The sequence below is a fragment of the Bos mutus genome, chromosome 16 (genome assembly GCF_027580195.1).
Source record: "Bos mutus isolate GX-2022 chromosome 16, NWIPB_WYAK_1.1, whole genome shotgun sequence".
NCBI lineage: Eukaryota > Metazoa > Chordata > Mammalia > Artiodactyla > Bovidae > Bos > Bos mutus.
Window position 1 is genome coordinate 18,899,909 of NC_091632.1, and position 12,975 is coordinate 18,912,883.

At 35.9% G+C, this 12,975-nt stretch overlaps 1 protein-coding gene across 3 annotated transcripts in view; it reads right to left on the bottom strand.

Moving 5' to 3' along the window:
- Window positions 1-12,975, bottom strand: part of HMCN1 (hemicentin 1) — a 538,357-nt gene that overhangs the window by 19,800 nt on the left and 505,582 nt on the right. For 2 of the 3 annotated variants that reach the window (XM_070384782.1, XM_070384784.1), the window contains 4 exons: window positions 6,029-6,142; window positions 5,201-5,326; window positions 2,618-2,746; window positions 350-700 (listed from right to left, as the gene is read on the bottom strand). In XM_070384782.1, the coding sequence (XP_070240883.1) occupies window positions 350-700; window positions 2,618-2,746; window positions 5,201-5,326; window positions 6,029-6,142 (720 nt within the window). The remainder of the gene's footprint in view (window positions 1-349; window positions 701-2,617; window positions 2,747-5,200; window positions 5,327-6,028; window positions 6,143-12,975) is intronic. The other variant, XM_070384783.1, reaches the window with a different exon arrangement.

Sequence of the window (12,975 nt, forward strand, 5' to 3'; positions counted from 1 at the left end):
GTAATATGCATATTCTCTTTCTTTAAAAAGCCATATTCTGAATGCCACTGCACTTTGCTTCTATATAGCATGAAATTTAGTAACACTTTCAGGGTCAATAAAAAAAAGAGAAATTGCCAACATAAAACAGGAAATGATCAGAATGTACACATGTAAATACATTACTCATTTGAGAAAACTGGCTATGGGTGTAGGTGCCAGAGTAAATGTCTTGAAGCTTTGAGTCATCCCATATCTGAAATCAGGTGTAGTTCACTGCACCCAGACTCTCACGGGTGCTGTACGTATGCTCAGACTTTGGTCCATAAGAGAACCCACAGAAAGGAAATGGAATATGGCTGACATTTACCTACACATGTGTCAAGGCTCGCCTCAGAGCCTTCGGGGCAAGTTTTCCTAATAGTCCTTCTAGTCCTGGAGAGAGACGTTCTGCTGTTCCTATACTCTGAGTAGGAGCTGTAGAGATGTGAGTACTGTCTGTAATGCTGTTGAGGTTGATAGTTGTTTCTCATGGGGGAGAAGCGTGCAAGGTTATAGCTACTGTATTGATTGCCATAATTTGGCAGCCTCTCCAGTCCAGCGCAAGATTTCCCGTCCCCTAACAAATGTTGTCCTGGTGGACAGATACACTTGAAGCTGCCAGGGGTGTTGAAGCACTGATATGCACAAGGCTTAGGCACTTGTTCACATTCATTAATATCTGCTCGTGTGCCATGATACAAAAAAAAGAAAAAAAAAACACAACATACACACATATACACACAGAAAACACAGAAATAAAGAATCAGTCTGTGAAACAAACTGAAAACATTATGTTACCTTCCAAAGCTGGGAATATAGTAATTTTTCAACTGCTGTAAACTTTTGAAAAAGCTTTCATCATTAAGATATAACTATATAGAGAGATTCTATGATTCTCCCTGAACACTGCTTTACAGTAGAAACAAGTAGGATTACAATGGAAAATGTGGTCTTGAACCCAGAAAAACGAGAGTTCAAAGCTAATATAGATCTTACTTTCGTTGGTGAAGAATGCAATCATATCTCTAGTTAGAGTTTAATTATATTTTTGATCACTTAGTGCTTCTAATCTTTCATATAATTACAAATTTCAGATGCAGGAATATTGGTACAACTACAGTCAGTTTTATTTTCCTTTTTTTTTTTGAATCAATAATTACTCATGAATAATCATGCTTAGCACATTTTCTTAACAAAAATTAAAAAGAAGGAAATGACACAAAATCATTCTTCCTAAGAAACTCACAAAGTTCAAAAATGAAAGCTATCCTTCTTTCCTAGATCAACACAGAGTATGTACTCACAACACTTCTTATAAAGTGAATAAATACCAGAGATCAAAACCAAATTCTTTAATTCATTACCAAAGTGCCATGAAAGAAAACAACTAGAATAAAGTAGTAAATTTTGCTTTAATAATTATTTCAGTAGGCAAAAGTTAAAATTAGCATTTTTAATCTCTTTAAGGCAATGGCCCTACCTTCTTTACAAATTTATCCCCCAGCCCAATTGCTGACACTCAGCTTCAAGTCAAACAAGTGAACAGCTGAACATATTTCATTCTGCTAGGTCACTGTAATAACTTATCAAAATGTTAAATTATATATAAATTATAATACCTAAATAGAAGACTAAAATTACATGCATTTCTATTAAATAGTATTTATTTTAAAAGAGTTCATAATAATGATACTACTATAAACATTTGCTGTGCACAAAGTACTATGCTAGGAACTACATAAAGACAGTACTAAATTTTTATGGAAGAATTCACTATAAAGACAGGACAGGCTTGTCTCTTTCTGGCCATAAGGACAGGTTGTCTCTTAAATAGATAACCAAGGCATCTAATTTAAAAAGTATAATAGCATGCAAACCAGAAACCAGTAATTAAAAGCTCAACACAAGTTTTTTGCTGCATGTAAATGTAAATATTCTGAGGTAGAATATTTTATAGGTCAGTTTCTTGATTATAAATGTGTTAATTTTAAAAAAGCATATGGTTACCTTCTTGAAGATACTTTCTATCTACCTGCCTTACTTTACACTCCATTATAACTAAGATGGAAACAAATAGGCAATTGGAAGAATTAAATGAGATTCTTAGCACTGGGAATGGTATATAGCATGTGCTAAATATATGGTAGATAAAGTGCTAATTACCAATTCACTTAAAATGTGTTCACATTTTAATCCCTCATAACTAAACCTTCATAGTACATACAATTATACTTCACATTCAAATAAAATGTATCTATACAAACATATCATGTGCATAGCGAGACAATCAATGGGATAATCTTCATAATTAAGTTGTCATGGTAATTATACCACACCTCACTTTGATATGTGTAGTTTATAGTAAGCATTCTGTAAGTAGTTATTATTACCACTTGAAAGTCAGTGTAAGTTGAACTCAATATGAAGTCTCTAAGAAGTAATTCCAACTGTGTAATGGATTACTTAAACCAACTTACTCTTCTAAATGTAGTAAGAAAGCATTTGAATATACAGTGGCCCTAATCAAGTTGGTAGGTAGGGGTGGTTAATTGTATTAACAGTTTTATTAACTTGATAAGAGTTTCTGTTAACTTACCCAAACAGGGTCTTCCAAGTCCTTGAGACCGGTACCCTCTTGGACACACACAACGATAGCTGCCTCTTGTATTCTCACATATCTGGTTATATCTGCACTGATGGGTCCCATCTTTACACTCATCAACATCTATGAATATGGAGGCAATAAAAAGCAATAACATTTCCTCTTTCAAAACCTGAGGTCACTATATTTAAAATGAACATTTTAATTGTTTAGAATGCTGCATTTCTTACCATGTGATTGAACCCTGCAGTCAGAAAAGCTGGGTTCAAGTCCCAGCTCTGTCACTTATTAGAAAGCTTAGTTGCTCAGTTGTGTCCAACTCTTTGTGACCCCATGGTCTGTAGCCAGCCAGGCTCCTCTGTCCATGGGGGATGCTCCAGGTAAGAATACTGGAGTGGGTTGCCATGCCCTCCTCCAGGTCACTTGTTAATTGGCTTCTTTTCCTCTTTCTGCTCCCTACCATGGATAGAGTTTTGTTCTCAGCTTTCTCTTCCCTTCTCTATACCCCTCCTCCTTTTGCCATCGTATTTATTCTATTGACTCTAATGAGCTTCCTGATGTAGATCTAGAGCAGTAGTACCACACTGCTTCTCATCTACAGACTCAGATTTCTAGCTGCTAGCTGGTCATCTCCATCACCATATTTTACTAGAACTTCAAACTCAGCATGTTCAGAGTATCATTATTTTCATTTATGATAACAGCATTCTGTTTTCCCCAAACTGTAAACATCAGAGTTATCTTTAATTTATTCCCTAAACTTCTAAGATTGAGTAATTCTACTTCCTTTGAACAAAGCCATGTATCCCCATTTTCCATTTTCATGTAACTATATTTTTGCTATAGCTTCTTAAACAGTCTTCTGATCTTTCAGCTTATGTCTAATTAATCTTATACATAAACTAGAGTCAATATTCTTAAAAATACAGTTACACATAACTATATATGATGCTATGAATTGGCTATTCGTAGGAATTTAGAAAAACATTTACCTATATCCATATTGCTGAAAACAGTCTTTGCAATCTGATAGTCCACTCTCCCATTTAAAAAAATTATACTAAATCTCCTTGTATCTCAACAAAGACCAACAAGTGGTCACTACTCCTTCATTTATATCTACAATCTCCCCTCTCTCTTACATTATTTTGAGACAAATCCAAGGCATATTTTAACTTTATTAATAAATGTTTCATTTCAAAATTCTTCCCCCCCCCATTTTTAAAATGAGAAACTTCTGTGTTTCTCAACAGAAACTCAAATTTCTGTGTCATTTCAAGACTTGTTCAAGATCAGATAGCTGTTAAGGAGGATGAATTTTAACATGTTCTCTGTAACTCCAGCTCTTTCCCCCTCATACAGGGTCATTTTTCTTTCCTTTTACTATCACCTCCACATACTGACATCCCATTCGAGGATAATTTAAATATGATCACTTCCATGACATGGCCGTTAGTCACTCCTATTAGATATGAGCACTCTTTTGAGTACTCTTACACAATTTTATCTGTACCTCTGTTTTTTTTTTTAAATAAACTTTCTTTAATTTTTGGCTGTGCCGGGTCTTCGTTGCTGTGCACGGTCTTTCTCTGACTGCGGGAAGCGGAAGCTGCTCTGGTTCTGGTGTGCGGGCTCTCATTGCAATGGCGGGAAGCGGAAGCTGCCCTGGTTCTGGTGTATGGGCTCTCAGTGCAATGGCTTCTTTCATTGCGGAGCACAGGCTTTAGGGCGCATCAGCTTCAATACCTGCAGCGCGAGGGCTCAGTAGTTGTGGTACATGGACTTAGCTGCCCCGAGGTATGTGGAAGCTTCCTGGACCAGGGATTGAACCTGGGTCTCCTGCTTTGGAATATGGATTCTTATCCACTAGACCATCAGGGAGGTCCTACTTGTACTTTTTATGGCATTTCATCTTATATTACTGTTTTTTTTTTCTTTTGGTGAGGCAAGTGGAGTTGGCTGATCTATCCCAGGCGATTTTAAGTACACGAGAACAGGAATGCTATCTGCTTCAGTTCTGTAAATCGTGAAGCTCACAGTTCTGTCAACTATGGCAGACTAGCACAGAATAGGCACACAAAGAACAAACTTAGGGAGAAATATAATTTACTTCATTGGTTATTGATTTAACATTTAATGAATAGTTATAAAATAATTATATTTTGAACTTTCAATAAGTCTTTACAAACATAAGTTTTTCTTAACCCCGCCAATGAAATTCTTAAATATATGCTAAATTTCATATTAGAAATTATGTGAGATAATATTACTGCATGTGGATATTAAACGATATAAATCAATTGTGTAATTCATGGGAGCTCAAAATGGTCTAAGTTTCTTGGATGAGCTTTCATTTCCTGATATAGTCATGATGCTGGGACTTCAGAGCTTAACCATACAAGAAGTTGGTAGTAAAAAACCTATAGAAAAAGATATTTCTTGGTTGGATGAAATTTATTCTAAAGATATTTCTTTGTTGGATGAAATTTATTCTAATCATGAGTTTTAAACAAGGATGCCTTACTTGGCTTGTTGGCAGTAAATGGATCTCAGTCACTGAAATAGCCAGACACTCACCAATGCAGGTTCCATTTTCTGCCTTGGTCATTCCGTTTGGACAGAGATCAATGCATTTATAACCACCGCGAGTGTTCTTGCAATGCTGATCTGGTCTGCATACATTCTGTCTACACTCATTTATATCTTGATAAAAGAACAAAGATAATGCAGATTGAGAAAGTGATTTCTTCCACTTTTTCATAAAAATATGCCTTTGGATTTTAAGGATAAATAATATAGATGATTATATAATCATGGTATAAGGTTGAAGTGTTTAAATCCATCAAGGTATGTAACACACTTTATTTTAGAACATAATGATAAAAATAAAAAATATTACATCACATAGATGGAAGCCATGCCAAAACATTTCCCCCTCCTAGAAAAATAAAAATTATATGTATATTTAATTGCTGAGTTGTGTCCAGCTCTTCGTGACCTCGTGAACTATAGCCCACCAGGCTTCTCTGTCCATGGAATTCTCCAGGCAGAATACTGGAGTGGGTAGCTCTTCCCTTCTCCAAGAGATTTTCCAGACCTAGGGATCGAACCTGGGTTTCCTACATTGCAGGCAGATTCTTTATTGTCTGAGCCACCAGGGAAGCCCATATATAACTATATACACACATATATCATGGTTTTGTGAAAAAATGGTAATATAATAGAGAACATGTTAAAAATGGTTTTAAAATTGGAAAGTGAAACTTGTACAACATTTGTTTCCTTTTGTTTTTGCATAGATCACATAAATGGTGCCCTATATCAGACACAACCCATAGATTAGATCAGACAGCATTAAGACATTACAAGGGTGTCAATGCTTTGAATTCATAGCCCTTGCCTTACCCACACATTTTCTGCCTTTGAGCTGATACCCAGGTTCACATCCACAGTGAAAACTTCCTATGGCATTGAAACAGCGGTGGTGACAGGGGCTGGATTCTTGACATTCATTAATATCTGTTAAATAAAACAGAACTTTCATTACATGCTGTTAGAAAACAGGTTAGTTTATCCGAAATGTTTAATATTTTAGTGATCTTTGATCAATATTATGTTTAAGATCTTCCCTAAAAAGAATCCAATCTAACTGTTCTCAAGGGATCTGCTAGATAATTGATAGAATTAACTGCTAGTGAGGGTTTCTCTCTTCAACACTATCCCAAGATTGACATTTGCTATTGCTTCAGAGCTATGTTGACGCGATACTTCTGTAGTTTTGCTTACTATATGGCTCCCACTCCTGTTTTTAGGAACTTTCAGCCCTGGAAGATAGCTGACAGAATGAAGTACTGAAAATAACTAATAATAAAGTTAGGGTCTTCTGCAACATCTTTTGAAATTTGAACTTTCTTCTGGATTTTTGCTGTTATCAGCCTGATGCAGGTCTTTATCACCTTGTGCTCAGATGACTGCAGCAACTTTAGCTTTTATCCTCATCTGTAGTCATTGCCAAGTTAATCTTTGTGAACATCATCTGGGTCACAGTGTAATGGAAAAAAAGTGCAGGTGTGAATTCCCCCAACTGACATGTATGTATTTGTATTTTGTTCCTTCTCTTTTTTCATTCCTTCTGTTCCCAGAAAAAGGGAGACGACTACTTCGATTTAAGAAAAGTTCCTCTACTTGAGCTTTTGATCTCTGTGGTCTGTCTTCTCCTTCCTCACTAAGATAAGAAGTGCGGTCCACCAAGCATTTCCTCCTCTCATATGTTCTTAAAGCTCTTCGTCCTTACTGCTGTCTTTCCTATAACCCTGTAGCCATAATCAAATCTTTCCTTTCTCAGCAGAGTCCCTCTCTCAGGTCTATACTCACCTCAAGCTCCTGCCACTTCTCTACTGTCTTATTCCAAACCCTTAGAAGAGCAAAACGTATTTTAGGGTCTTTGTGTTCTCATCTTACATTCCTAAATTTGAGATTTCCAGTGTCTTATTTTGTTCTTATTTTCTATTTCAAATCTTCTAATTTAATCTTTCAAAATCTGTACATGTCATATAAATGCACAAATGTGTTAACATCTTTTTAAGTTATATTTTTATCTTGTATTGGGCTATAGTTGATTTACAGTGTTGGTTAGTTTCAGGTGTATAGTAAAGTGGTTCAGTTACATATATACATATATCCATTATTTTCCCATATAGCTTATTACAGAATATTGAGTAGTGCTTCCTGTATTATACAGTAGGTCTTTGTTGATTATCTTTATTATATATGTGTATGTGTGCTAAGTCACTTCAGTTGTGTCCAACTCTTTGTGACCCTATGGACCTTAGCGTGCCAGGCTCCTCTGTCCCTAGTATTGTCCAGGCATGAATACTGGAAAGGATTGTCATTTCCTACTCCAGGGGATCTTCCTGACCCAGGGATCAAACCTGCATCTCTTACGTCTCCTGCATTGGCAGGGGGACTCTTTACCACGTGGGAAGCCTATATATTACTGTGTGTATCTTTACCCCAAATTCCTCATTTATCTCTTCCTCCCTTTGGTAACTATAAATTTGTTTTCTGTGTCTGTGGGTCTGGTTGCTTTGTAAATGAGCTCACTTGTATCATCTTTTTAGATCAAATGTATAAGTGATATCAAATAATATTTGTCTTTCTCTAGTTTATTTACTTTGTATGATAATCTATGTTGCTGCAAATGACAGTATTTCATTCTTTTTATGAGTATGTAATATTCCATCATATATATGTACCACATCTTTATCCATTCATGTATAGATGGACATTTAGGTTGCTACCATGTCTTAGCTACTGTAAATAATGCTGCAGTGAACACTGGGGTCCATGTGTTTTTTCAAATTATTATTTTCTCCAGATATATGCCCAGGAGTGGAATTGGTGGATCATATGGTAGTTCAATTTTTAGTTTTTTTTAGGGAACCTCCATACTGTTCTCCATAGTGGCTGTACCAATTTATATTCCTACTAACAGTTGGAGTATTCCCTTTTCTCTGTACCCTCTCCAGCATTTATTATTTGTAGGCTTTTTAATGGTGGCCATCCTGACTGGTATGAGGGGATACCTCATTGTAGTTTTGATTTGCATATCTCTAATAGTGATGTTGAGCATCTTTTCATGTGCTTTTTTCGCCATTTGTATGTCTCTGAAGAAATGTCTATTTAGATCTTCTGCTCATTTTTTGACTGGGTTGTTTGCTTTTTCATATTGAGCTACATGAGCAGTTTGCATATCAATCCCTTGTCAGTTGCATCATTTGAAAATATTTTCTCCCATTCTGTGGGTTATCTTTTTGTTTTGTTCATGGTTCCTTTGCTGTGCAAAAACTTTCAACTTTAATTAGGTCCCATTTGTTTGTTTTTATTTTAATTACTCTTGGAGGTGGATCCAAAAATATATTGCTGTGATTTATGTCAAAGAGTATTCTGCTTACATTTTCCTCTAAGTTTTATAGTGTCCAGTCTCACATTTAGCCTGTAATCTATTGAGTTTATCTTGGTATTTGGTGTTAGAGAATGTTCTAACTTTATTCTTTTATGTGCAGCTGTCCAGTTTTTCCAGAACCAATTGAAGAGACTGTCTTTTCTCTATTATATATTGTAGACTCCTTTATTATAAATTAATTGGCTGTAGGTGTGTGGGGTTTATTTCTGGGCTTTCAGTCTTGTTCTGTTGATCTGTATTTCTGTTTTTATGGCAGTACCATACTGTTTTGATTACTGTAGTTTTGTAGTATAATCTGAAGTTAGGGAGCTTGATTCTACCAGCTCCATTTTCCTTAGAATTGCTTTGGCTATTTCGGGTCTTTTATGTTTCCATACAAATTTAAAAATCTTTGTTCTAGTCCAGTGAAAAATGTCACTGGTATTTTGATAGTGACTGCATTGAATCTGTAGATTGCATTAGGTAGTATAGTCATTTTGACAATGTTGACTTTTTCAATCCAGGAACATGGTATATCTTTCCATTTACTTGAATCATCTTTGATTTCTTTCATCAGCATCTTGTAGTTTTCAGAATACAAATCTTTTACCTCCTTAGGTAGGTTTATTCTGAGGCATTTTAATCTTTTTGCTGTGATGGTAAATGGTATTGTTTCCTTAATTTATTCTTAAGTAACTTGTAATTTTTTCTAATCTTTTGCTGTTATTATATAGAAATGCAACAGACTTCTGGGTATTAGTTTTATATCCTGAAAATTTCCCCAATAAATTTTTGAGCTCTAGTAGCTTTCTGGTAGTACCTTTAGTATTTTCTATGTTTAGTATAATGTAACCTGCAAAGAGTGACAGTTTTACATGTTCTTTTCCAATTGGGTTCCTTTTCTTTATTTCTTCTCTGGCTTCCATGACTAGGGCTTGCAAAATTATGTTGAATAAAAGTGGTGAGAGTGGACATCCTTGTCTTGTTCCTGATCTTAGAAGAAAAGCTTTCAGCTTTTCTCCATTGAGCATGATGTTTGCTGTGGGTATGTCATATGGCTTTTATTATGCTGAGTTAAGTTCCCTTTATCCCCACTTTCTGGAGAGTTTTTTCATAAAGGGATGTTGATTTTTGCCAAAAGCTTTTTCTGCATATATTGAGATGATCATATGGCTTTATTCTTCAGTCTGTTACTGTGGTATATCACACTAATTGATTGCAGATATTAAAAAATTCTTGCATCCCTGGGATAAATCCCATTTGATCATGGTATATAGTTCATCTGTTCATGAAAGTCACTCAGTCATGTCCAACTCTTTGTGACTCCATGGACTATAGAGTCCATGGAATTCTCCAGGCCAGAATTCTGGAGTGGGTAGCCTTTCCTTTATCCAAGGGATCTTCCCAACCAGGAATTGAACCAAGGTCTCCTGCATTGCAGGCAGATTCTTTACCAGCTGAGCTGCAAGGGAAGCCCAAGAATACTGGAGTGGGTAGCCTATCCCTTCTCCAGTGGATTTTCCTGACCCAGGAATTGAATGGAGTCTCCTGCATTGCCTGCATATTCTTTACCAACTGAGCTATGGTCTGTTCTATTTATTCCTGATTCAGTTTTGGGAGACTGTACCTTCCTAAGAATTTGTTCATTTCTTCTAGGTTGTCCATTTTATTGGCATATAGTTGTTTGTAGTATTCTCTTACAATCCTCCATATTGCTGTGGTGTCATTTGTAATTTCTCCTTTTTTATTTCTAATTTTATTGATTCAAGTCCTCTCCCTTTTTTTGATGAGTCTGGCCAAAGCTTTATCAATTTTATTTTTTCAAAGAACCATCTTTTAGTTTAACTCATCTTTTCTATTTTTGTTTTGGTCTGTATTTCATTTATTTTTGCTCTGATCTTTATGATTTATTCCCTTCTACTAACTTTGGGTTTTGTTTGTTCTTCTTTCTCTAGTTGCTCTAGGGGAAGGTAGGTTGTTTATTTGAAATTTTTCTTGTTTCCTGAGGTAAGATTGTATTGCTATAAACTTCTCTCTTAAACTGCTTTTGCTGCATCCCAACGTTTTTGGATCATTGTGTTTTCATTTTTCTGAGTCTTTTTTGATTTCCTCTTTGATTTCTTCAATGATCCAATTTTTTTTTCTTTTTTTTGTCATTTAGTCTCCACGTATTTGTGTTTTGGGCAGTTTTTTTTTTTTTTTTTAATAGTTGATGTCTAATTTCATAGTGCTGTGGTTACAAAAGAAATTTCAATTTAATATATCAGGGTTTTCTTTGTGGCTCAGTATGTGATCAATCATGGAAAATGTTCCATGTGCACTTAAGAAGAATGTGTATTCTGCTACCTTTGGACAACATGCTCTGTAAATACGAATTAAGGCCATCATGTCTAATGTGTCCTTTAAGGCCTATGTTTCCTTATTGACTTTTTTCTCTGATCCATTCATTGAGGTAAGTGGGGCATTAAAGTCCCCCACAATTCTTGTGTTACTGTTGATGTCTGTTAGCATTTGTCTTATATATTGAGGTGCTCCTACGTTGGGTACATGTATATTTGCAACTATTATCTCTTTTTGGATTGATCCCTTGATCATGTAGTATTCTTTGTCTTTTGTAACAGTCTTTATTTGAAAGTCTATTTTGTCTGATATGACTGTCACTATTCAGCTTTCTTTTAATTTCCATTTGCATGGAATACCTATTTCCATTCCCTCACTTTGTCTGTATAGTCTCTAGATATGAAGTGGGTCTCTTAGACAATATAGATGAAAGTATTTATTAGTATGTATGTTCTTATTGCCATTTTGTTAATTCTTTAGGACTTGCTTTTGTAGGTCCCTTCCTCTTTTGTTCTCTTCTATTGTGATTTCGTAACTATCTTTGGTGTTGTGCTTGGATTGATATTTCTTTTTTGTGTGTATATCTATCATAGATTTTTGGTTTGCAGCTATTAATACCATGAGGTTTTTATATAGCAGTCTATAAACATACAAGATTGGTTTAAGTTGCTGGCGTCTTAATTTCAAATGCATTTCCAATATCCTGCATTTGTACTCTCCTCATGATTGCAAATGACAACCCACTCCAGTGTACTTGCCTGGAGAATCCCAGGGACGGAGGAGCCTGGTGGGCTACCGTCTATGGGGTCGCATAGAGTCGGACACGACTGAAGCGACTTAGCAGCAGCAGCAGCATGATTGCTGGTTTGATACAATTTTTGTTTGTAAATTATTTTCTATCTTTACAGTTTGTTGGACTTTACTGATGAACTTTTCCATTTATAATTTTCTTTTTTTTTAGTTGTGGTCTTTTCCACTTAGAGAAGTTTCTTCAGCATTTGTTGTAAAGCTGGTTTGGTGGTGCTAAATTCTCTTAGCTTTTGCTGGTCTATAAAACCTTTGATTTCTCTGTTGAATCTGAATGAGAGCCTTGCTGGGTAAAGTATTCTTGTTTATAGGTTTTTCCCTTTCATCACTTTAAATATATCATGCCAGTCCTTTCAAGCTGCAGAGTTTCTGCTGAAAAGTCAGATGATAACCATATGGGGATTCCCTTGTATGTTACTTGCTGCTTTCCCTTTGTTGCTTTTAATATTTTCTCTGTGGTCTTTAATTTTTGTCAGTTTGATAAATATGTGTCTTGGCGTCTTCCTCCTTGGGTTTATCCTATATGGGACTCTGTGCTTCTAGGATTTGAATGTCTACTTTCCCATGTTAGGGAAGCTTTTGTATTTCTTCAAATATTTTCTCAGGACCTTTCTCTTCTCCTTCTGGGACCCCTTTAATGTGAATCTTGGTGCTTTAATGTCTGAGAGGTCTCTTAAACTGTTCTCATTTCTTTTCATTCTTTTTTCCTTATTCTGTTCTGTAGCAGTGATTTCCACCAATACCAATCTGTCTTCCAGTTCACTTAACTTGCTCTTCTGCCTCATTTATTCCGGTACTGATTCTGTCAACTGTATTTTTTTACTCTTCTAGTGTATTTTTCATTTCACTTATTGTATTGCTCAACTCTGTATTTTTTTTTTTTTTTTTTTTAGTTTTCTAGGTCTTTGTGACACATTTCAGGTATCTTTTCCGTCTGTGCCTCCATTGTCTTTCTGAGATCTTGGATCACTTTTACTGTCATATCTGAATTCTTTTTCAGTCTGATTGCCTTACTCCACCCCACTTCGTTGTTCTTCTGGGCTTTTATCTTGTTCCTTCTATTGGAACATACTTCTCTGCTGACTCATTTTGTCTAACTTTCTGTGTTTGTGGCCTCCTTTTCTCAGGCTGCAGGTGTGTAATTATGCTTGCTTCTGGTATCTGCCTCTGCATGATAATGGCCCAGAGGCATGTACAGGCTTCCTAGTGGGAGGGACTGGTGCCTGCCCACTGGTGCAGCTGGGTCTTGTCTCTCTGGTAG